The sequence below is a fragment of the Phalacrocorax aristotelis genome, chromosome 1, assembly GCF_949628215.1.
Source record: "Phalacrocorax aristotelis chromosome 1, bGulAri2.1, whole genome shotgun sequence".
Classification (NCBI taxonomy): Eukaryota; Metazoa; Chordata; class Aves; order Suliformes; family Phalacrocoracidae; genus Phalacrocorax; species Phalacrocorax aristotelis.
In genome coordinates this window covers 76,966,568-76,992,148 of record NC_134276.1, presented here as the reverse complement: position 1 = coordinate 76,992,148, position 25,581 = coordinate 76,966,568, and the positions used below count along the sequence as shown (strand labels likewise).

At 43.6% G+C, this 25,581-nt stretch overlaps 2 protein-coding genes and 1 long non-coding RNA gene across 7 annotated transcripts in view; 2 read left to right on the top strand and 1 right to left on the bottom strand.

Moving 5' to 3' along the window:
• ZBED1 (zinc finger BED-type containing 1) overlaps positions 1-25,581 on the top strand; it is a 58,545-nt gene that overhangs the window by 20,650 nt on the left and 12,314 nt on the right. The window contains exon 1 of one of the 3 annotated variants that reach the window (XM_075094817.1): positions 25,443-25,581. The exons of 1 other annotated variant lie outside the window; for it this stretch is intronic. The gene's annotated coding sequence lies outside the window, so the exon portion shown is untranslated. Of the gene's footprint in view, positions 1-25,442 lie in introns of those variants that run through there. One more of the 3 variants, XM_075094826.1, reaches the window with a different exon arrangement.
• LOC142057919 (uncharacterized) lies at positions 875-25,375 on the bottom strand. 2 transcript variants are annotated; one of them, XR_012660807.1, is made up of 6 exons: positions 24,530-25,375; positions 23,080-23,229; positions 15,514-15,657; positions 14,492-14,763; positions 12,846-12,946; positions 6,433-10,163 (listed from the first exon to the last, which is right to left on the bottom strand). It is a non-coding gene; the product is annotated as an uncharacterized LOC142057919 (long non-coding RNA). The 2 variants fall into 2 exon arrangements; XR_012660806.1 differs by lacking the exons at positions 6,433-10,163; positions 12,846-12,946 and adding an exon at positions 875-1,165.
• DHRSX (dehydrogenase/reductase X-linked) overlaps positions 25,153-25,581 on the top strand; it is a 169,592-nt gene continuing 169,163 nt past the window's right edge. Inside the window, exon 1 of one of the 2 annotated variants that reach the window (XM_075094864.1) lies at positions 25,153-25,581. In XM_075094864.1, the coding sequence (XP_074950965.1) occupies positions 25,239-25,581 (343 nt within the window). In that variant the 5' untranslated portion in view covers positions 25,153-25,238. The other variant, XM_075094855.1, reaches the window with a different exon arrangement.

The window sequence follows — 25,581 nt, the reverse complement described above, 5'->3', positions numbered from 1 at the left end:
AGAAATAGTCTGAATTTAACATCAGAGGTGGGAATTTGCCCATTATTGTTTGGAGAAACGTGTAAGTACACCAGCTACCTCTGTTAGCAACACTGATAGGAAAATTTAAGCTACCTTAAAATGTACAGTTTTTCAGCTCCTGAAGTTCAAGGAGAGTGGAAGTAAATGTTTCCAGCCCATCAATATCCCATGCTGGTGTAATAGACTGGACTCCAGCAGAAGTGCAAACTCTCCTCTGAAACCACTCGCTACAGCAGTCAGAAAGCCAGGCTGTTCCCACCGCCTAGTTCAGTTACCATCCTTTGCCACCGAGGGAAAATCCAAGGACGAAAGATACACCACCTGAGCTGTGACTGCTGCATGGCAGTTGTGCATTGCCAGCGGTTCCTCTGTGGCTAAACGAACAGCAAAGGCCAGTCTAACCAAGAGGCTGGTATCTTCCACCTGGGATGTGTCAACAACAGCATCTCCCTACAGATCATAAGTGAGAAGAGCACAGAACTGACTTGGGGCAGAAAATGGTAATGACCTAACATCTCTGTGTGACTTGGCAAACCAAAAAGATCCCCAGAGACCCCTTTAGTTCAAAAGGCTTTAATATCAACCACACAAAAGTCACAACCGTAAACACTACTTGCTGGTAAGGTAATTGTCTGGCATAGGACAAAAACAAAGACCAAGGCCTCCATGGCCTGGGCGTCCTCCAGACGTGAGGGTCTGGAGCCTGCAGAAGGCTGCTTCTTGAAAACACTGACAATACCATGATGATCGCTACACACCTGAGGATCTGGCTGTCATCAGGGTTTCTAGGCCAAGTATATTCCATCAGATTTGTATGTGGAGTAATATAAAAACTACAGAAGGCTCAACAACATATATTTAAATATTTAATGCGTAGTCAAGCTAATTGGCAAGAAAGTAAAAATATGCTGAGCAAGTCATCTGACTCGAAAGGTACAAAGAACAGTGAGAGAAACAAGGTATTTGAAACTGTTTCCCCTTCAGAGGACTACGTTTAGCAACTGGAAAGCCATGGCGAGTGGCTGAGAAGGGGTGTGGAAGAAGCGTTGAGTTGCGTAGCACGTAGTCTGAGCAGAGCGAGTACAAGGCTGTCAGGAGCTGGCTGTGAGTCTATGACAGATTCTTCCTTTGTGCCTCTTTATTTCTGAAATAAAAATACAGAGAAAGGATAATTATGCTTTAACTTAGGTTAGACTCAGCAAGTCAACAGCTGAGTAAGTTCTCCCTTTCTGGAATTCATATGGTTCTTTAACACACAGGGTAGCTGGCCTTTCTGACCACATTTTCCACGGAAATAAAAGATTTGCTTGTTATTGGTTTTATGTGACTGGCAGGATTTGTGATTTCTGTCTCTAGTAACTAAGGTTTCAGTAATGCTAGCAGTACTATTTTTATTATATTTAATAATCTTTAGGGGAAAAAATTTTCAAATTGGTATTTTTCTGAAAAAGGAAAAATAAAAAAGGGTATTTTATTAGATAAATTAGAGAGGAACTTCTGTAAAAGTTTGCAATATGAACATGATGGAGGATAAACCAGAACAAAATAAATGTGCTCTCTGGTAAAAGGCTTAAGTCCTAAGAGATGTATGTTTTCAAAGAATCTTATAAATAGCAATCAATTCTTGTAATAATATGTTTTTATGTATTCGTTTATTTCACAAATTGTAATTTTTTTTTTACAACACTAGTTAAAACAACATTTTTTTTCCTTACTCATCCCTTCTCCCTAGAGGAACACCAATGAATGCCAGGTTTTCTTCTGAGATATAAAAAGGTCCCATTGACTTTAGTGAGAGCTTCGTATCTACCCTTTGATGAGAGAATTTGGTCCTAAGATGTGTCCATTTAAAGAAGTGTCCAAAGAAAGATTCACTTCATAAAGGAGCTTTCATGACAGTTACCAGTGAACTGCAGTGATCTTTTTCACCCAGTCAGTATCTGTTATTTCTGAAGCCCAGTGGTTTTGCTGAATGTGTAACATTCATTAAAAAGCAACACACTAATCAGAGTACTCTTGTTTTATGTTAGGATTTCCTTTTTTATTACAGTGCTAGCTGATATTTTACGTGACATTTTAGAACCCGGCTAGAAATTTTTCACTTTGGGTCTTTTGTTGTGCTGAATGCATGTGAGTGCCCCGTGGTTTTCACCAAAAAAATGGGGTGGCGTGTTGCTGCCTCTGTGATGAGGGAGACCCTGGGGCTCCACAGAGCATTACTGAAGTCACTGGATCTCTGTGAAAACTCTGGTTCCACCTTTTCAATTTTCTTTGGATTGTCTGCAAGTTTCTGAGAGCTGTGGTAACCCAATTGTAGCTTTGGAGCAGTGTGAGCAACCTCAGCGTGCATGGATCTCATCAGAGAACTAGATCTAGTAAAGAGAAGAAACACAAACAAATAAAAATGAGACAGCGATATAAAAATATCATTGAAATGGCTTGAATGACTAGCCGCTGTGTTGGTGAAAACACATGGATAATTTAGAAGGGAAATTGCTGTAAGTTCTGTGACAGTGATGACAACTGTCATGATTATGTTTGATTAGATTTTGTTGTTCTTAAAACCCTCAACTTTGACTTTCTAATTACATCTGAGCACATTAGCCTCCCCATATTTTTAGGAAAAGCGTGTGTCTAATGATCAAGGCTGTAGAAAAAAAGTGGCATCCTACTGTACTGAAAGGTTCACAGACCAGGTAACAAATTAAAAAAAGAATTCCCAAATACTGATTTTCAAGAATGCTATTATTGTTTTGGGCTAACATGCTATTTTGAGCCAGGTGCCTGCTCAAATGCACTGAAATAAATCAGGCTCGCCCAAGCCTGACATTCAGATGGTGATTCGGGGTGGACTTTCCTGCCCAGCCAGGGCCGGTGGCGAGAGGCAGGATCTGGGAGAGCCTCCAGAGGGAGATGCTGCCCAGCGAACTTGATGCAGTTTGGATGCTGCCTAGCTCCTTGGAGGCCCCTCAGCCCCAGGCTCTCCCCTGGGCTTCACTGGGCTCATGGGGTTCAGGTGCAAGCCAAGTGCCACTTACACTCGCAGCCCTGAGCGCTTGGCCTCGGCAGTCCCCGTTTACCAGCACACGTCGCTGGTGAATTTTATCCCCTGCGCTTGCGTTCTTGCTGCACTGAGCACCATTTGCAAGGAAGTTGACAATTTAATGAGGTATTTGGCATTAAAAAGGTTTCTGCACTCTATTCAAGTGCTTACTTTTATGACAATCCATCTTTAATTGGTACTTCTTTGAAGTAGCTGAGTGTCTGGACAAGACTCTTAGGGTAACGCCTGGGCTGCCCGCAGGAAGGGGACCACTGCAGCACCTGAGCAGAACAAGAGCAGGGGATGCCCCAGCACTAGTGGTGGGCTGCTGAGGAGCACCTTGTACTTTTCAGGACCGCAAGGTTAGGAGCTTTTGCCATAGGTCATATATCTGGTTACTCTTCAGCGCTTGCTCAGGCACAGGCTGTCTGCTGAAGTTAGGCTGGAAGTCAGGGATATCACTTCCTACTCGGCAGTTTGGCAACACACTGAAAATCCCACCATCGGCAATCAGCTCTTCAGTGGAAGCGTGTCCCTGCTAACTACGCTGCCTCAGATAAGCTTGTTAAGCGATGGGGACTGACGTTCGCCCCTGGAGAGAGCTGCCTTTATTTGGAAAGTTATCAGATATTAGAATGATTCATCTGCTACTTCAGGCTAGCTGTTCAGTTTTCCTGCAAGTGAAATCAAACAGTTGCTGTTGGCATGAAGAACAGGGAAGGCAGGCAGAGTAAGAGAAAGGACACCTTATAATTAAAATCAGGCTTGATCTTATACCTTACTTCATTATACTACTGAAGAAAATGGCAGGTTTTACTTCCAAATATTTAGACACCCCAAGCAGTATTCAGCCGTGGCAATGCAGCTTTAGACTAAGCAAGAGCTATTATTACAGTAGGAAGATCAGCTAAGTGTTTTTAAATGCTCTTAATCTTAAATGGCAACATAATATTTGAAAAAAAGTCAGTACGGGCCTCAAAAAAATGGACATCGGCGTAGTCATGAAGTGGCAGCTGACCTGCAAGTGTGGTGTTGCCTAGCAATCCCTCACCATCAGGCAAACTGGGAAAGTTGGTTAGAGTGATTTACGCCAGGGAAGAGATTAATGCTAATTTGCTCCAGAAGATTCTGGTTTCTGTGGTTATTAGGAAAGATATTAACTCATAACCCTCTCTTCCTTTTTTCTTTTTCTTTTTTAACAAGTTGAAAAGCATTTTGAAACAGATCATCAGTTCAAAGAAGAGTCTGTGAGAATGCAAGTGCATTTGCTTCCAGACACTAATTTAAGAAAAGGTTGATGTAATTGAAAATTTTGGAGGGAAAGAATAATACATAACAGAAAGGGAATGTTATTTTAACCCTACCGTGAAAGTTTCCGTAGCCACTTTGATTTCTGGATCAGTTGCTAGAGTCCTGACCCTGCCACAGAGTCCCTGCGGGTGGGATGCTGAACCTGCCTGGAGTCCAGCTGCTGTCAGAGGCTGTGACAGCCCACCTGAGCTCCCTGCAGGACCCAGGCCTGAAATAACTAGTGGTCTGGGTTGACACGGATGAGACAGAAAAAGCTCACACACTCACTGGCTCAGGTCAGCGGGGAGCTCTTGTACCAACACATTGCGACGGAAAGGGAGTATTTTGAATTTGGAAACTTGGTGGCAGAGGTTGAGGGTTTGATGGAGATAAGAAGCTTCACTCTCCTTCCTCCCGTTTTGATTTATGATCCACTTTTCACGCCTCCATAGCAGCAGATTAGGAAAGGGGGGGCATTTTGCTTCACCCTGGTTGCCTAGCCCAGACAGATCTCTTACTGGATGTGAGCAGTAAAGTGAAAGCTTTGTCTATGAGACATTCTGGTTATACTGTAGAAGACGCAGGATGCAATGATGCCTCCTGGTGTACTGTGTGGCTGGCAGGACATCTTTCCACTGTACATGACAGAGGTGCTCTCTCTTGCTTTTCCTGGAGATTTTTCCTGTCTCTTACAGATTACAAGAAGGGTAGGCGTCGTTCCATCTCCTCCCCGTCTCTTAAAAACACTGATAGCCAAGCAGTTACTGTGTTTCCGGAGGGTAGGGTCTGTAATTGTGCCAGGCTTCTTTGTGTAAAACACATAAATTCCCTGAACTCCCTCCTACTTAGGTCTGCACAAAACCTAAACCCAGACTGAGCTTTCATTTCCAAAGGTTTCTGTATGGAATTAATGTGGCACTCTAATAAGTTGAGCTTGTAGCACCTGAGAAATACATCCACCCAACTGAGAGGTGCAGCCGGTTTGCTCTGTGTGACACATGAGCTGCTCTATACAAAGATCTTGAGAACTGAAGCATAGTATAGGCTAGAGTAGGTGGAATATTCAGAACTGTAATATGTATATGTGTGCGATGGATTTCCATGGAAGGTATTACCAATGTAGTAGCTGTCCTTAGAGAATAAGCACAATAGCTTTTTATTTGCTGCTTATTTTAGCACGTGGTGAAAGAGTGAAAAGAATTTAATACCTCTATCGCTTAATCTGGAACTTTGACATTTCTATAGCCGATGACAAATGATTTTCCAGGCACATTTCTGAGTTTATTTAAACTGAGAGGTAGCTGTTATCTTTTTGAAATGTCAGAATGCTTGTGTGAGGAATACAGATACTCCTCTCCTTTCAGTGGCAGTAAGTATTTGCGAGCAGGATGCACAGGGTCAAATACAGACCCCTTTGTGCAATAAACAACTCCCAAGTCATAAATCATCTCTTTACACAAGTGTCCAAAAAGTTTTCAGCACGTTTTTGTCCTGACCTTTTAACACAGGCAGTAGTACTTCTGCTTGCTAGGCAACTGATTTTTGCTCATCTCTTGAGAGGTTAAAATGAAGTAGCGGTGATTTTTTTGCCACTGCTTCAGAGGACTGCAGAAAAGAAGATATTTAATCAGAATGCATAGCGTCAGGAAATTACCAACTGCTACTGTGAAAATAGCTGAAAATATTTCAGAATCTCCCACCGTTACAAATGGGACTGCTTGCCAGTGTACCATTTTAATGATAATTTTGAGAGGAGACAAAGCCTGTCAACACATATCATGACAGGGAAATCAGAGCTGCATCCAGAGAGAGCAATTTCAGGCAGGAAGCAGTGGGAGAGTTTCACAGTTCCCTTCAGATAAGAAACGTAAGCGATGTACAAATGTGGAAAATAAATTAAAACGCAATGTAAAAACTTCTCTCCTAAGCAAGGTAGTAAAGAAAATCCCCCACAAAATGTACCTAAAACTTGCTGTGGACGTGTGTTTTCCCACTGTCATCACTGCAGCTTCCCGTGACTTTGACAATAAAACCCAGAACCAAACACTATTAATGATTCAGTAACACTGAGTGAAGTGACTATGCATGTTTTATAAATATTTGCCTTTTGTCTTTATTAAGACAGATCTTGTTAAGCTGCCAAAATCATTGATTTCAGGGAAGAGAGCAGGCTTCTGTTTGACCCCCAAGTAACAGGGAGAAAATGAACTTCCTTACATATAAATAATAATAAAACATTTTAATCCGAAGTTCATTCATAAAACGTCTAATCAGATTCCCATCTTCATACAGACTTTGCTGTTGCAGGGTACTGTGCAAGCTTCACATTCTCAGATGAACTGTGCAAAACTGCTTCTACGTATCTGCCTAACAGCAAATGCTCCCTGAAGAACTATGAAATCCTGACTGTTTGCACGAGCGTCCTGTTAGCTTGCACACCTCCTCTGTGCCCTCAGCGCCCAAGTGAGAGCCATAACCTGCTTCCTCCCGCTCTCAGCTCAAGTGCTGTGCGGGTTGGTGGAGGCTGCAGAAGCAGGCGTCTGGCTCTGGGGGTCTGCACTCACTCTCCCCTGCCTTTGTCAAGACAGCAGCCACCACGCAAGGTCATTAGCTACTTGCCCTTCCCCAGCCTGGAAGAGGCACCTACGGAGCAAGACGTGCCTTTGAACCAAAGCGAGAAGATGGACAACAAAGTGCAGAGAGCTTCTGGCTTTGCCAAAAACATTTTACTTACTAAATGGTGTAGCCTTGTCGGGCTGAGGGACCTTTAGCAGAGAGGAACTGTGGAACAGGAAATCTGGGCTCATTTCACTGTGCGTGTCAGGCTGCGGCCAAAACCAGAGTAGCTGTGCTAACATGTGAAAAGTCATCTGATAAAAGGCTGCTGCCAAAGAGGCACAACTCGGAGGAGGAATAGCCTCAATACCTTCTTTTTCTTGGTTTTGGTTGCAGAAGATGCCTCTGTCTCATGACTGTAATAATACTCAATCATCATGGTATAATTAAGGGCTTTTCATGTAATCATCTGTAGAGATGATTACTTTGGGCTATACCCTGCTCATGCTGAGCTTCCTGGCAAAATTCCCACTGACATCAGTAAGAGAAGGATTGGACCTTTCCTCAGCATTTACCACTATTGTTTGACAACACCACGCTTTTCAGACAGTTCACAGCGGAGATTAATTATTTAGACTCTTAATTCTTGGACTAGTGAAATGGCACTGTAGAGATAACACGCTCTTTCTCAGAAGCCTGAATTTGTTCTGGACATTATTGCTTCCAAGGAGTACTACACCAAAGCGAGGCAAGAACAGGTATGAAAAAGATTTTGTCCAAGAGGCTGAAAACGATGGACTCTCAAGGCATGAAAAACAGGAAGGAAGATGAAAGATTTTATATTGTGGGTGACATAGCAACATTCACTTGCTTTTTCTTACAGTAAAAAATAGCAACTAATTAAGCAATTAAACCCACTAAAACTTCAAAAGATAATACACCCACAGATTTATTCATTATTTTTTAAAAATGCATCTCAACCTTTTTAGCCGGATTCTGCCATTAACTCTGATGGGACAAGGATGCTCAGGAGATTAGTAGGGTCTGAAAAAGCATTGGACATTTATAGGGATAACCACAACATATAAGCTCTTGTTTGTAAAGGTTAAGAGCTTGCTTTCTGAAGTATTGAATGTATGTAATTCATTTTGACTTGAGCAGGAGTTCAGGGCGTGCAGCAGTGTTAGAGAACAGACCTTAATTTCCTGTCACAAGGGCCAAGTGTCTCTATATTCGGATATTCTTGCTTTTCATAATTTGCACTGCAGTAGCAATTAAGGGATACCATTATAGACAGCGATCCCATTGTACTAGATATAACAGTTGTTCATTACTCCAGAGGCCTTCGAGTCTAAAGCCAAGGCAATTATTTGAGACAGTTTATTGAAAAGAAAAAAGAGCAAATTCCTGCAGTGCCCATCTTTCAGCACCAAACGCAGGTGCCTGGTGGAGGCTGCTCTGTTGAAATCCTCTGCTTGGCCAACATGCAGGCAGTCCACTCAAGAGCTTTCCCTCTAGGGACTGTGTGGGTCAGGGCTGGGGAGCCCAGCCCATTCACATGGGGAACGGGGCACGCACCGGGCTGTGGAACCGTGGCTGTCACTGTTGGGTAAGAGATGTGCCATTGCCAAACATCTTTTCTCCCTCCTTCTGGCAAAGCTTTTGATGCAGTTCCCTGTCAGAAAAACAGCAGGATATTCTGTGCTGCAGCTTGAGTTTTCAATGAACTAGGCGTTTGTGAGTGTGTTCAGGAGAGCTGGTTGCCTCCTCGTCCAGCTGAGGCATCTCCCGTGTGGGCATCACAGATGACATCCTGCCCGAGTACTCAGTTTCCAGCCATGGAGAAGCAGATGAAGGGGTTACAGAGATGGGTCATGGAGTGTAGGAACAGTCCTCTACATCCCAGTGTAAGTGTTGCTGCATCCTGGGGTGCATAAAAAGGAGTGTGGCCAGCAGGTCAATGGAGGTTATCCTCCCCCTCTAATCCGCCCTGATGAGACCGCATTTGGAGTCCTGCATCCAGTTCTGGGCTCCCCAGTTCAAGAAGGACAGGGAACTGCTTGAGAAAGTCCAGCGGAGAGCAACCAAGATGATCAGGGGCCTGGAGCATCTTCCTCATGAGGAAAGGCTGAGAGACCTGGGTTTGTTCATCCTGGAGAAGACTGAGGGGGGATTATCTCTTATCAATGCTTATAAATATCTGAAGGGTGGGTGTCAAGAGGATGGGACTGGACTCTTTTCAGTGGTGCCCAATGACAGGACAAGGGGCAATGGGCACAAGCTGGAACACAGGAAGTTCCACTTAAACATGAGGAAAAAACTTCTTCCCTGTGAGGGTGCCAGAGCAGTGGCACAGGCTGCCCAGGGAGGCTGTGGAGCCTCCCTCTCTGGAGACATTCAAACCCTGCCTGGAGGCGTTCCTGTGCCCCCTGCTCTGGGTGTGCCTGCTCAAGCAGGGGGTTGGACAAGATGATCTCCAGAGGTCCCTTCCAACCCCTGCCGTTCTGTGATTCTGTGATAACACAGGGGCACCTACGTTACCCTACACAGTGCTGTGCCATAGGGCTTGTATGTTTCCATAGTATCTTAACTACATTTCTTAAAGATTATGCTTCACAAATACTTTCAGAAAGGTCCAGTCTTAACTAACAGTTGCAGGAAGATTCCAAGTATGGTGGATGGCACGTGGATTTTTATGGCTACATCTGCACTAGCTCAGCAGAAGCAGACTGGAGGAAGAAGGAGCTTGTACTCCAGGGAGTTTTACTTTGGACCAGGTCCAGTATGATGACATGGCCTGAATACCTGCACACCTAGAAGTATCTCGGGGAGGACCTCTTCTGCTGTAGCCCAGATGGCTCCAGGGCACGAGCCAGGCAGGCTGCTGGGACAGGCAGGAGCTCTGCCTCAAGAAGAACGCTCCTTGATCTGAACTAAGAGACTTGTGAAGGTGCTCCCACGTGCATCAACTGTATTGTCAGAAATACACAGAAAATACGGTTTTACACATGGTGCTTCAGCTGGCCAATGTCTTTTCTGCGAGCCGATGCACTGAGCCGTTTTTCAAGAGGTATGACAGTCTGAAGCACAGTGTAAGACCCAGGGCCACGTTGCTTCTAATCCTAGCTCTCCCCTTAAATGCACACCTCTCTCTGTCTGTCATTATATCTGCTTAATTGCCTTGTTTGGATTTTATGAGGATTCCATGTGGCACGTTAGTCCACAGATGTGAAGGTTTCCATACAACTAGGCACTGCAAAAAAAAAAGAAAATCCAAATACAGTAATAAAGCTGCTCTGTCATCATACTAATGTAAAGGAAGAAAAAAAGGAAGGAAGCGAGAAGGAAAGACAAACTGCACAATCAGGATATTGTCAAAGAGAAGAAGTGTTAAAAGGTGTCAAAACTTAGCTAGTAAAACAATAGTGGATGAAAAAGTTTACTGTCAGCAAATAATTTTTTTTTTTTCAAAATGCAAACATTTCCAGAGTGCTGAAAATCTTGCCCTAACATCCTTGTTCAACATCAAAATATTCGGCTTTGCGAATTGGAAGTGTTTAATTTTCCTATTCCTTTCATGTTGACTTTCTAATCATATTGGAATACCAAATTAAATATTATAATATGTCCCTACTAGATGCTGCAGATATCAGTATATGTAGGGCAGTGTTTTGACAGTATCTATATTTAATACCTAAGAATCATAATTTTTCAGAATTTTTCTCTGAGAGGAATTTGAATTTTTTTCATTCTGATTCATCTTGAAAACAAATGCTGAAATGTTAGCGTTTACCTGAGCATGGAAATTCTTACCAGTGGTAATTATAATTATCCCAAATAATTTTCTGAAGCCAAATAGAGCAATGGCAGCTAGAATATGCAAGCCTACATATTATAGTCTATTGATATTCACAGCTTATGCTTTTCCTTTGAGCAATTTCCCTTAATTTTTATTTTCTTCTTGTGTATGCGACTTATGCAAGACACTTTTATTCTAAAACATCTTTCAGTCATCTAAATCTTTTGCTCCATCGTTTCTAACATCAGACATCTCAGCACTGGGAACTTAGCAAAGCATGAAATGTCTCTAATTTTATGAACTGTTTGTTTGACCTGTTCCCTTCTTGGTTAGGTTATGAGAGTAGACAAAAATAGACTATTGATATTCTAACAAAAATATATATGGAAAGTTTAAGATTTTTCCAGTAAACCATACAAGTACAAGCTCAGATCTATTTTTGTATATAAGACTTCTTTTTTCCAGTATTGCCTCTCTTCGTATGACTATGTCTAGAGACATTCACATCCCCAGGTGAGAGCTGAGAGGATTTAAGGGGAAGAACACACCATCTGGAACAGTTTATACATTTGCAACGTGATTTAGCCATACCCGCCAGCTCTGCAGCTTGGCTCAGGCTATGCGAGTCAACTGGCATTTTTCTAGCTCCTGTCCCGGGGGATTTATGGTCCTGCAGGGCAGATACACCCTCCAGTTACACCTCTTCAACCCCACCGACAGTTAACGGCGTTGTACGAGGGTAATGGAGGATATCATTTGGCCCGCAGTTATGTGGAAGCACAGGAGGCTTTTATTTCATTTTTTTTTTCCTAGGGTCACTTTCTGGAGCAAAACCACAGCTTAATTACAGGGGTGCTGTGGTCAGTAAATAAATCTGATACTCAAAGGCCTTGTTGCAGAGGTTAGCGATAAAGCAGAACAATCCCAGTTTGGAGGAGAGATCCTCTACAGCATTTAGATTTTAGCTATCACTCCTTTTTTTCATTCTTGCAAAACTTGCCCCAAAAGCAGGCTGGTCAATCTGAGGGCTGAAAAGGTCCCCAAAGATTTAGAAGATGGAGGATCGTCTCCCAGGTTGCTCAAAGAGGCTGCTGGAGAGAAACAAGGCCTTTTCGTTACGATCAGTGTAAAGAAATGTTTTTTGTGTTGGAAGGTGATTTCGGCTGCTGTTTTGTTTTCTGTTTGTCATCTATTGTTACAGACCTGAAATAGTGCTGGGTATTTCCAGCCAACCCTCCCTCCCCAGCATCCCTTCTTCAATATTCTTGAATATTCTGCCCAGCTCTGCCCTTTCTTTTAGTTCTGCAGTTGGGCATCTTGTCCAAAGAGAACCAAAGCCTACACGGACTTGCTGGGCTTCGAGTCTTGCCCTTAATCAGTTACCGGAGAAAATTCTCAGCCTGAGCATTTTATGTACTTCTTGTAAAGATGTGAACAAGTTAGCTTTTGACAGAGGGTCTGTAGCCTGGCCATAGCACCAGGACTTTCATGGAAACAGTTGGCAGTATGGGCCATGAGACCATGCAGCCCCTCTCTCTTTCCTTGAGCTGGACTGTATCCACTGCTGGGGTTTTGCCACTCTGTGACACAGAAAATGACAGGTGGAGTCGAAACCTCATTTTAAACCTTTAACTTCTCATGTCGCTTGACTATACCCTCTAAGGGAAGTGATTTATGATACTGGCTTTGCCCTCCTTGCTCAGCTAGGAGATGGAGCAATGCCTGACAGGGGGCATCCATCTTCATTGCTGCTATTTTGATTGGAATAGGTGGGTGCTAAAGATGTAGGAGACAGTAATGGTGCCTTTTGGAATATTAGGAGGTGAAGAAATATGCTTGAAGGAACTGGGAGATTATCAGAGGGGAAAAAAAGCAGGAAAAAAACCATCTCTGTTAGGAAACCAATGTTGGTTTGCTGACTCTACTAATTAGTCCACAGGGCTTTTTTCATGTGATTGTCACTGATCTGAATAGATTTTTTTTCCTTCTAGATGCTTATTTTCTTAGATTTCAATATTTGCAATGAGTTTATTCTACAAGCAAATAAAAAAGGACACTGACAAATAGACAAAGCCTAAAATTTTGTAAATCCACTAAGTATCACAAAATTATTATGGGAGGAATTCTTCTTCTTACCAGACTGCCAGTGAAACTGCTGGTGCTGGTTGGCAGTGAGGAGTGCCGTGTATTCTGGCAGTGACCCTCCTCTCTCCCCAGCCAGCTCCTTGGAAGAGTCCCTGCACAGAGATGTGAGAGCAGGGGTTCAGGTTTCTCTGTAGAGATGTCAAAGGCAGCAGCCTTACGCTTGAAGTGCGGGTACAAGGCAAAGAAGAAGGATAAACAAAAGCTTTGCAGAGAGTGGATTGAAGCAAGGAAACAATATAATAAATAAATGACTAGCTAGACGAGGTGCCATGCTTTTTTCTCATTTCCAAGCTCTGCCTAGGAAGGCTGGTAAATAAGAGCAGTCAATCTGTGGAGCGATTCCTAGATGAGAAAATGAGTTAATGCACAGCAGAGAGTGGAGCCGATGGAAGGAGGCAGCGTGCGCCATCGCTACCTGCTCACTCATTTTCCCCTGAAACAAATATTTCCTATTGCCATTAATGATAATTTCTGGAGGTGCTGGACAGAGGTGATTAAATCACTCCACACTTCAGATGCATGTGGTTTTTAGTAACTAATAATCTGGATTAGTTTTTGATTAGTGGTTGCAAGTTATCAAGAAATGTATTTTCAGGGTAGTGAAACCTATTCTCCTCTCTCTTGTAAATGTGGAATAAACTTGAAGTCAGTAGTGTGCCACTGATGCGTAGCAAGCTTAATTGAACATAAAATGATTTCTATTTGCAGGCACAATGCTAATACTGAAAGAAGAGCAAACTTCCCCTTTGTGCAGGAGGCCTGAATGCAGCAAAAAAAAATCACCTCCTGAGCACTCAAAATGATGTATTTCTTGGCCCTCTCTGAAGGTGTGAATGAATTTCATTCAAAGGACACAAACCAACCACATCTGAAAACATCCAGTTGGTTGGTTTTTCTGCTGGAATCATTGTGGTACGTATAAATGGAAATCGGTTGGCCTGGGAGCAAAAAAAATAAACCCAAGCTAACATATATGTATTAAGTAGGACCATCATCCAGTGCAATGATCAGAAAAATGGCTTGAGGTTATTAAGGGAAAATCATTGAAACTATCAGCCTAATGCATAGCACAAAAGCAAACAAGGTAATAGCCTGCAATAGATCGCTCTGTGTAAGCAAGAAAATAACAGAGAGCACATCTGATTCTTGGTATATGGAACAATATATTTTTTCTGGGAAAAAATCTGAAGCATCTGTACACTCAACAGGTGCGTTCATTTTCACACACGATGCAGTTTGCAGCTTGTGCACCAATGTGTACCTCAAGTGTTTGCTTTTAGAAAATTATATTGATTGATTCTTTTAATCCTTTTAGAAAAACCATTGAAATACATACTACGAGCACAGAGAATGACACAGCAAAGACAAGAGTGAAGTAATCAGCATGGTTCCCCCCTCCACGCAGGAATAAATCGTTGTAACTATAAATCAAACAAGTTATTACAGGGCTCAAACAGCCCTGAAAATTCCAAGTAGCAGCAGCAGATAATTAAAGAGGAAAAGTTGAGACCAAGCCTCATATTTAAAATGTTTCAAGCACTCATTGCAAATACCTTTTTTTTTCTTTCTGTTTTTCCTCTCTCTAGTGGCAAACAATAGTAATCGGAAAAAGAAAGCGCAGAAAAAATATTACTTACAAATTGTCCTTAGCAGCCTAGTGGCCTAACTGGTGAAGGGGTGATGCGGTCCCAGAATATGGCTGGAGAGTGGCACAGATGGAGAACTGCTCTGTGCTGATGAGAGAGCAGATGCAATCAAAGGCATTTTGTGGCATTAGATAAGGGTCTGGCTCGCCTCCACTGGCAGTACCGATCTCGTTACTCTCAGCATGTGAAGAGATTTCACCTTCTAAAGCCAGGGCTGGGTGGCTGTAAGGAGGTGCGCCAGTCCTGGAGACAGCCAAGAGAGCCTGGGAGCAGAATTTTAGAAAAATGCCTACTGCAGTTGTCATCTGTATATTCATATGATCCCACAGTTAAAAATAAGGAAGACGGCAGCACGGTATGACTAGCCAATTCTGTGCAGGCCTTAACAAGAATATCTCTTGTCTGTGGTTCACTTCATACTCGTACTTTAACCTCTGCCTTGTTTACACTTGCAGTTTTGCACTGTAAATATCTGAAATACTCTTTATACCGACACCTCTTTCCATATATGAGTCTCAGTTACATTAATAGACACTCCATAATACACTTTGAACAGGAGGTGTCTAAATAAAAGTTAACAGATTGTGTTGTATCGTGAACTCCCTCTGAAGAGACATAAAAGATCTTTTACAGTAAACAGGAAATGAGTAAGACAAAAAAGCACTATATAAAAAAATAAGTGGTTCAAAGATAGACTGAGAATTTTGCTTTCCTGCCTCATAGTACAGAAATAAACGACTATGCAATGAAATTAGAAGGTGGTAAATTATAAAATGTTGAAATATTTTGTGATGAACATATATAATCGTATATGTGAAATGCAACACAACTAGAAGAGATTTAATAAAATTCAAAACTAACTTGGAGAATCATTCACATATCAAATATATCTAAAAAGCCAATTAATGGTAGCAAGACAAAAAACCGGATACGAAATCTTCGAAATTTTAGTCTAACAACCATTACTAAGTATCAGTATAATAGGTGGAGATGAGAACGAAAGGGGAGATTACCTTGTAGGAGATTGTCTGCTGAGAAGATTTTTAAACTTCCCTCTGAGATATCTGGTCCCGGTTGTTTTAACAGTTATATACAAATCTGTGCTGATCTTCTGTCTCATCCAATGTGGCTGTTCAGTGCTTGATCCAATCCCTGAACTACAGATCATGCATATCCTCCATATGCATTTCTGAAGAGGAGTAACATTTTCTTTCATGACTTCATGATTTAAATTAAGCTTTTTATTAGAGCAGGAACAGTTAATTATCAAGTAGAGGGAAAAAACCTGCAGGTGGAAGAAACCATTTCTTTGGGCCTGACTATGGGCAAATTTATGCCCTTTTCTGTAAATAAACTGTATTTTGATTAAGCAGTCAAGTTCTCTTTCAGTTCATACTCTCCCTATTTAATCAACAACAGCAAGAGCGATAGAATCAGATCCTTGATTGCTATTGATGGCTTTTTGTAAACACTTGGTTGCAAGACAATGCAAAACAAGGGCATGACTGGTATCGTGACAAACAAAAAGCAAGGAAAGCCTGATGCAAAACGTAGTTTTTCCCTTGATTCCTCCTTGAAAAAAAATATTAAACACAGTGAATTGGCTGTTAATAATATAATAATTTTTATTATTATTACCCTTACCAGGAAGCAAAACCCCAATAAAAGACAGGCTGGCCATGAGCGAGATGGGTCTAAGGCCCAACATGCAAGTTGCAGGAAACCCCCTTGTTTTGCAATTAGAAACCCAGCCAGCGAAATCATGAGCGTAAAGCCACTCATCCTGTATGTAAGGTATGGTTTTGGTTGTTTGCTTTTCTTTAATCTGGAACAGTTGTAAAGGCTCCTGGGTTTATACTTCAGATAGATAAAAACCTGTTTGCTAAGGCTTGCAACTTGAATATGTGCTTACCAGGAGAATTTGCCTTCCACCTATAATTTTTGTTTAACAAGTGCACGTTATAGCCAATATAGCTTTTTTATTCAAAATAGTAACAATGCTGTAATGCGATTTATATAGAAAAAGATCCTTACTCTTCTGAGGAAAGAAGTAAGAGCGTAAACCAACCCTTTTAAAACTTTGCTGTTAAGTCCTGGGTGCAGGAAATGCCATTCCCCTTCCACGTGCTTAGTGAAATTTCAGAATGTTATTTTATCTGTCTGTACACATCAACGTGCATATATGTTTACAATATATACATATATTCTGGTTTTTATTACAAGAAGTTGTCTAAACTCATGTTAGTAATCTAGACCTTAGCTAAATCTGCTTTGAAGTGAAGTCAGGGTGTAGGAAAACACCTTCTAGCTGGGATTGTGGAATAAAATATTCTGCAATGCTAAAGCAGCTTATCCTAAACTTACTAATTAACAGTCAGAGTGACATGTAGTGGATCACGGGGTGATAGTCTTTTGCAAGTTTCTGGAAAAAAAAACAGCCTCGTTTTAAGAAGTAGCTTTAAAGATTGTAACTCCTCACTTGAATTATTGGTTGGTTTGGATTAAGGCCTTTTACTAGATGAAAAATACTCGTTATAAAACAGTCTTAAATCTTAGTTTTTAAAGCTTCTTATGCATGTGAACTACCTATGTCATTTTATAATGTCATGCTGGTACTTAAAAGCATATTCTTACACACACACACAAAAAATACCCCCAAAACAACAAACCCAGAAACTAAAAATATATGTAACATATATACAAGCAGTGATAGCAGAGTCCTTTATGTTAGGCTTATCGTCATTTAATACTTGATGTAAATGGCTGATATTACTGAAATAGCAGCGGCAGATTAGAAAACAATACAAACCCAGGACTAATCCAGAATCTGACATACACCTCGTGCGAATCCAAACATTATCTATCAGGGTCAAGCGATCTTGGCTCTTGGGGCAGCCAGAGGACTGAGAAATACCCGCTTTGTGAGTCTCTAGTGAAAGATTTTTAAAAATGGCTGATCTTTCATTCTGCACTGCCTTGGCGGAGGGGGATGCGATGATGATGTTGAATTAAACAGCTGTATTAATAGACTTGGAAATTAAATTATTGTAACTAACGTATTATGTATAATCGAAATAGCTTTACCTCTGAAAAATATGAAGGCTAGTATTATATGTAAAATCAGAATCAGACATCTTTAGATAATTCTGAAAGTGTATTCTTAACAACTGTCACGATGAGCCCTTGGCTTTGTCCAGCCTTTAAATTATTTTTATCAGCAGAATAAATTGTCTTTGATAATTTCTAGTGCATATATTCTAGGGGGTCAAACTACAATTCTGGAACATTTTATGCTTCCTCAGAGAGAAGTGTTAGAGGAGAAAGTGTAAAGTCTGAGCCAGGCTGAATCTTCTCTGCAGTTGTTCTTAAGGCAATTCGGCACTGATCACACTATGATTTACTTTTATACTGACAAAAATGAGATGAAGAATGAAAAATAAAGCTGTGTTTACAGAGACTTGGATCACCCCAAGGACAAGGAATGAGAAATGGGTTTTCAGATTTCTCCTTACCACATCTATGTCACATGTGAATTTGTCCTCAAGAATAGCAGGACCTCTTTATTCTTTTGTTTAACTTTTCCCTTTAAATTTAAAATGTTCAGTCTGTTTATTTCTTGGCCTTCCTAGCTTTTTACAGAGTTGCTTTGTGCTTCGTAAATTAATGTAATGCTATAGAATAGCCAAAACCATTACTGCATAAGCCAAACATAAACAAGTTATATAACGCTGCAATCATTCCTCTACTAAAGTAAGTGGAAAATTCAAGGCATACGTAATCTTTTTGGACAACTGACAGGCAGGTGTGATCAAGAGAATGGGGCATCCAGTGATTGTAGGCAGATAGAGAGACAGGTTTGTCTGGGTGATTAGAAAGTAAAGCGAGATGGAATTGGGAAAAACGGGAGCGTTGGCTGTCCCAGGATGAGGAGAAGTAACAGTGCAGAGACTGCTGCGGGGTTCAGAGGAACCGGCTGCAGCAGTAATAAGCGTCTAGGGAGATTCAGGAGCCAGGACCCGTTGACAAAGAGGAGCGCAAAGCAGCTGTGCCAGAAAAGTGATAAAAAGAAGTGCAGAGCGATCTTAAAGGACTGCCAGACCCTCTCCGGTTCTCAGTAGTCCTCCAGTGTATTTGATATAGAGAGAGGTATCACCGGGCTTCAGGCACCTCCCAGCTCAGGCCACTGTGCACATCCCTCTGGTCTGTGGTTCAGCTCCCCACACACCCCACCAGCACACCTCCGCCTGCAGTCAGTGTGGGGCGGCTGGCCCCAGCCCCAGCCCTGTCGCACGAAGGATGGCTTTACTGCACTGGGGCCATTGAGCTCCACTTGCCTTCAGACATCCTGACACTACAGACCTGAAAATGGTGGACCATTTTTCAGGAAAGCTAAACCAAAGCCAACCCATCTCTAGCCTTTCTCACAACTCCTCTTTTCTGTTGTCTGCATGTCCTCCTTTGCTCAGCATTTGCATCGTGTTTTGGCCTGATCATCTTCCCTCCAGCTTGTTCTACGCATCTCTTTCCCCATCACTGCATTTCCTCTCTCATATGCCACAGCCTAGAGACAGGGAGTTGGAAACACCCCAGCCAGTCTTTAACAACAACAACAAAAATAAGATATGTTCTTCCCATGCCGAAGTCGCAGAGCACTGTGGGCAGCACCAGTCCTCAAGAAGCCCAGGAAATCTGTGCAGTTAAGTACAAAAGCAGCATGGGTCCTAAATTCAACACATATTAACTTCAATCTAAGAAGCCAATTGGTGAAACAGGAATACAGGAGGAAAAGTATCTTCACACCAGTGTGAGCCACACACAGCCAGACTGGGGCACAAATCCAGGTCACTTCAAGCTGTATGAAAATTTCACAACAGGTAAGAATTGCTCTTTTTAGGCGGCAGAAAATGCCTCCCCTGACTGTCTAAAACATCAGCCACAGCCCCGACCACACACATACTTCTGTGGCACAGTCCTTGCCGCTTTGGCCATTTCTGGACCGCTCTGAAGGTCTTGACATCCAAACTCCATCTCCCAGCTTTGTTGACCTGGCCACCCATTCGTCATCAGAGTGAGGACGCCCTGCTTATGGAGTGGAGTCTCCTGCTTGTCTCTAATGGGTGGGACCTAAGGCAGCTGGCATGCCCAAAACCAAGGCTCCCACATCTTCGTGGGATTTGGTCCTGCCTCTTCCTGAGGTCGGCTGGCCGGCTGTGACAGTGGCGAGTGCAGTCTTCAGGGAAGTGCTTGCCGACAGCATGGATGAGACCAGTGAACTCTGCTACTGAACCTTGAATAACAACAGTAGCGGGGTTGTCATAGCCCCATTTGGCTAAGGGGATGGGCAGGGTTACGTGTGCCTGAAAGCTTGTCTGCTATGTTCTCCCCACAAACCTTGCCTTGCGTAATATTGTTGTGCGTGGTACTCAAGTATTCTTGCAAGCAGATACAATGAAAATACAGGTGTAGATCAACTCGTGATATCCAGTTTGTGAGGGGTGATTCTGCTTCTTTATTTCCTTCACATTAGAATGGTGCTAACCAAGTTTCTGATGAAAGATGTGTTTACCTCACAGTATTGCTAAAGAGGAGATCAAAGACACTTGGAGGACCTGGTGTCATGGAAAACTCTTGCTTTGGACTATAACCATCATCTTGGCTGTTTGCTGAACCCTGACTAAATCCTCTTAGCTATGGGTTGGGCAGCGTTGCACAGGGCATGCCACAGGTGTTTGCAGACATCACTATACAAACATTGAAATAACCATATGGCAATTATTGACCCTAGACATTTTTTAATACAAATGAACTAACTGTCAACAAATCCATTTCTACAGAGGGCATAATTAATCTTTTTTTTTTCAATAGCATTCTTTTATCAGTGTTGGAATATTGCCAGTCCACCTCACCTGTTTAAATCTGTCTGAAATTCCGCCGCCCCTCTCCCACCTTGACTAATAGAAATAACACCGCGCCATTTTGCTGCAACAGCTTTTCCCTTACCCCATCCAAGACATTAAGGAGTGTATTAGCCAGGGCTGGATGTGGCATGGGAACCTAACACCCTGTGTTATTGTGCTCTGATTTCCCGATGAAAGTCAATCACTTTGTTTCACTCTCGTTTTAGTGTACGTTTTTGCTTCTTTTGTTCTGTTTTGTAAATACGCTGGATCTTATCCCCTGTTTGCTTAGCATACTTTCCACGCAGGATCTTGTCAAAGGGCTTTTGTAACTTGTATGTTAATCAATCAGTTTACCTACTTAAGGACATTTTCAAATAAAGTCCCGGAACTATGTGAGAACTGATTTTCCACTGCTGAAGTAATGCTGGTTAGTCCTTGCTAAATCTAGAACTTCCAGGTGTTTTGTTACCCTTTCAGCCAATTCACCAAGTCAAGTTGCCGGGTACAGTTTGCAGGCTGCTAATATCCCTACTCAATTCTAAATAGATTTACTATTTTGAAGTGTTTTATGACAGCAGTTGTTTTTGACAAAGGCTTGTATATTTTTGTTAGCAGCTCACCTGCTTTATACTTATGTTCCTGCAGAAGTTTTGTATGTAAACACATGTATTTGGGGATGATTTGTTTTTTTGTTATTGCTTTTTTCTGCGTACTGCAGTTCAGGCGGGATGCCCAGGTCTTACCTGATACAGAGTAGGGGTGCTGGGAGGGATGCAAACCCAGCCCCAACTACTCAATCTCCAGGATTTCCAGACCAGGTACCTACTGAAAGCGCGACATGCGCTAAATACTCAAGATGCACAAATACAATAGTCACTGCAGGGGCAGTCACTTTAAAAAACCTGAGCAGCAGTAACAAGCATACTGTGCCTCTTGTGTAATGGCTGATTGGTTTGAGCATTTGGTTGGAGAGGGGAAGTTGTCCCCATTCCAGGACTCTATTTGCACCATATTTTGTCCTGTTCTTCTTTAGTCTAAAAAGCTTAAGCTCTTCAGGGAATATGGCCTGTAACTCTGTCCCCTTGTTCCCATGAACTTAAATGCTATGCTAGAAAAACTCAGATTTCTTTTCTTTACTGTGTTCCTGGGCTTCACATCCTAATAACTATAGCCACACCAGCAAGGGTCAGTTTTTCACAATGAGACTATTTCTTGAAAAGTAAAATATCTGAAAAAGACTGAGAGGGATCAAAAACTGTCACCCTTCATGGGCAAATGCTGTAGCACTGTTTCTGTTACACAGAAGGTCAGCCTTACACCCATTTAATATCTCCCCCAGCATTACTAAAGACAAATAAATGTGTCCCATCAGATGACTGCCCACAACAGAGGAGCCTGCTCTCGATACCTGGGACTTCCTACTGCAGAGCTTGCAGACACCTCTCCCCTTGGCAAAGTTTCCTTCCCCTTCCAGGTAACTGACCATCCCCAGGCTACTACGGAGAGTGCTAAGACCTTACTGCTTGGTATGGTCCCGCTGTGCTCAAGTGCCCAGTACTAGTTAAGATGATGCCTAGTTTTGGGGGTACCTAAAATGACTCTTTTTTGCATAGAAGGGGGAAAAAAGCATATCCAGCCTGTCAAAATTGTCTGCAGGTGCTCAAAACCCCACATGAATTCCAGATGCAATCCCAACCGACTGTTTCCCAGCACTGCCTAATCGTGTGAGCACCTCCCTGCTGAGCCTGAAAGCTCCTCGGGCATTTAACTTTATTCACCCACACATGTTAAGAAGATCCTGTTTTGGGAAGATAGGCACTTATCTCTTGCCTCAAGTCCCAGTGCAATCCACCTTAGGAAGACAAGCATTTAAATCCCTTTTAGAAGCCTGAAAAATTACCAGCAGTCAGAATTATGTCTCATTTCTTCCGGCATGGACTATAAGCTTTGACATACACGCAAAATGCAGAGACCACATCTCTAGCTAAGCATGGGAGTCGAAGTGTACATTTTACCATTTGAGAGGGATCGATGCAGACACCATCGACATCTTACGAGACTGCCCTATTATGCCATGCTTGGGCAGAAAGCATCGACCTCTCCTACTGAACTTGAGCCACCTCATTGTGGATACAAGGAGTTGTTGGCTCCAGTTCTCATCTCAAGGGGAGCAAATTCACATACGTGGGAGAGATGTGTTGTATGGGAGCTTGTCATGGAACGAACAAGAAAAATAGGCCTAACCTCATAACCCTCCACCCCGTGCCAGAAAGCGTCTGAACTGCTAGGCTAACCTTGGGTTCGCTTTTGTCTGCTCTCATGTGGCCCCGTGCCTCGCGTGTTCCTGGCTGCACAGGCTCTCAGCTGCAACACCTACCATCCAGGCTACCCGGTGGTTGCTGCTGATGCCATTCTGCTGGGAAGTTTGAGCTCAGGGCTTAATTAGTCTAGAAACATCACCCACTTCCTTTCTTACGGCTTTATGCATCTTTATGCAAAACGTGGGTGGAAGCACTGTGATCACATACTGCTTCATTAGTGCCAGTCCCGCAGGAGGGACGGATAGGCTGGAGCGTGTGTGGATGGAGCGTTACTAGTGTTTCCGACGACTTTCCAAGAGGATATCTGTGCTGTAACCGCAAGCTGGCTTTGCCCACTGGTGCTGTTAAGTTCACTTACCGTCGGTGGAAGGAAGGAAGCCCTCTAAGGACCTCAAAGGAAGCAGTCATCTGCTGCAGACCTTCAGAAGGGCCTCTCTCTGTCCACTGCCCGTTCAGCAATTCTGAGGCAATTAGGTTGCTCCTTTCATCCCTTCCAGGTCTCAGACACCTAAAATTTCATTGAAGTAATAACATCTCAGTGAGGTATCTAAAGCAGATGGACAAGATTCCAGCCTGAACACTCAAGGCTTTGCAGTTAATAATGGCAAGAAAAAAAACAAAATATCAATAAGAAGGTGACTATTGAAAACCAAGGAAAAGGAAGTATCAATTAAAATTAGGAGGTATTATAAGACACTATTTGAAAAGAATCAAAGACCTACAGCCTTTTGTTAATATTTTCATTTCTCCTTCAGTTCATGTCCCATCAGCCTTTAGAAAAATAATTTAATATGGTGTTGAAACAAATTTTTCTCATCCTTTCTGTGAAGCCGTACTCATGACTCATGGAGGGTTGAAAATAATTTTAGCACCTTGAGGAAAAAGTAGTGGGACCAATAAGGCCATCATGTTAACCCGTTGGTTGTTCCCCACTTAGTCCAATCCTTTGGGTAGCGAAAGACAGGAGTTTTTATTTCCGTAGCTTTAATACACATCAATTGGTTTTACTATACTAGAAAACCTGAGAAAGCATGGTGTATTTATCTACAGATTGTGCAAATACACTGTAGTCAAGTTTCACCATTTAACGTTGCAAAGGGCTTTCACTAATGCCATAGTTCTGAGACAAGGACGTAAAGCAACACAGGGGAGTCGAGATTTCATTTTTACTGAGATAGATTGAAAGAACATTTCACCTTTACTAAATGTCAGTGTTTCTTCTTTCTTGTTATGTGATGCTCTTTCTACCTCTTGGTGAGTCATTGAGAACAACATACATTAAGAATGAACCCTTCACTAAGGTGACTTCATGATGTTCTGTTTATTATTTATGTTTGTGTTAATTCCATGTTAATAAAAAAAAATTCACCAGAGATACATAAAATTAAGTGGTTGGTTTTGTCCTGGAGCCACTACGCACTATGCTTTTACTTCACGCATATTTCTGAGAGTAGATGGGAAGTTAGTTCTGCTGAGCGATCTGATCTGACATTGAAAAAGTATATTGTTAATTGCATCTTCTTCTAGAAAGTATGGTTATTTATTGTACAGGGAGGAGATGGCATTTCAAATGTACTTCCAGAACTTTGTATGGCTCCCCGTCACCCTCAAAGACAAAATGTTAACTAAGGACTTCAAACTGCGTATATAGGTCAGCATCTACTCTTGTAAAAGGACCGTTCATGTTTTTTGTTTTGTATCGATATTGAGGCTCATCTGTACTTATGAAACGCTGCCGCTTCTGTGAATGAAAACCACGACCTCGGTGCTAAACGCCCTGTTTCCTGTAGCCGAAACCAGCCACCTACCAGAACTGGTAGGTAGGACGTGCTCTTCTGTCCCAAGTGCTCGCTCGGCGCCTTAAAAATAAGGCCGAGGGCTTAAAACTGACGACGAGAAACTTTAAACAGCGATACACGATGTACCGCTGTCAGGAACGCGGTCGTGAGGCTGCTGCAACACTTCAGCGCCTGGTGGAGGAAGGCTTTGCACCTGGAGCTGCATTCGGAGGGGTCGGGGCCTGCCAGGGCCGCGGCCCCGCCAAGGGCACTGGGCCCGAGGGACGCCTGAGGCGAGGGGGGACCGGAGCGATGCCCCGGCCGTGCGGCAGCGGCCCGCCCCCGTCCCGGGCCGGAGGCGAGGAAATGGCGGGGTAGCTCCAGGAGCGCTTCCAGTCGCGGGATTCTGAGGCCGCGCCGCCCGCTCACCCTCGCCCGGGCGCCTGTGGCTGTCACAGCCCTGGCGGCGGGACCCGCTGCACTTAGAAGCCGACGGCCCCAGCGGGCGGGCGGCCTGTCACGCCGCCGCTTCCCGCTGCTGAGTCACTCCGCCGCGGAGCGCCGCGCCGTTCCCCTCAAACCCCCGCCCCCCAGACCACCGCCCCCTCCCCAGCGGGGTCCGAGCCACCGCCGCCTCGCCGCTGCCGGTCGGTCGGTCTGTCTGCCTGCCTGTCGGTCCGCCCGCCGCCACCCCTTCCCTCCCCGCGGCGCCCGCGGCGCGGCCCTTCCCCCGCCGCACATGCCCAGAAGGGCGGGAGCCGCAGCACGCCGGGGCGCTGCTGTGACAGCGGCGGCGCTTTCCCTTCCGCTGGGTGGGGCCCGCGCCGCGCCCCTCCGGCCCGCCCCGGCCCGGCCCGGCCCGCCGGCGGCCGAGAGCCTCCGTGCCAGGCACAGGCCGCCCGCCTCGCTCGTTCCCTCCATCCCCGCCTCGCCTCGCCCCGAGCCAGCCGCCGCGGGGCGGGAGGCGGCCATGTCGCTATTGTCTGCGCTGGTGCCCTTGCTCCGGGTGTACCGCGTCGGCCTCCTCGTCATCCTGCACCAGCTGCGCCGCCGCCTCCGCCCGCGCTGCGTCCCGGCCCCAG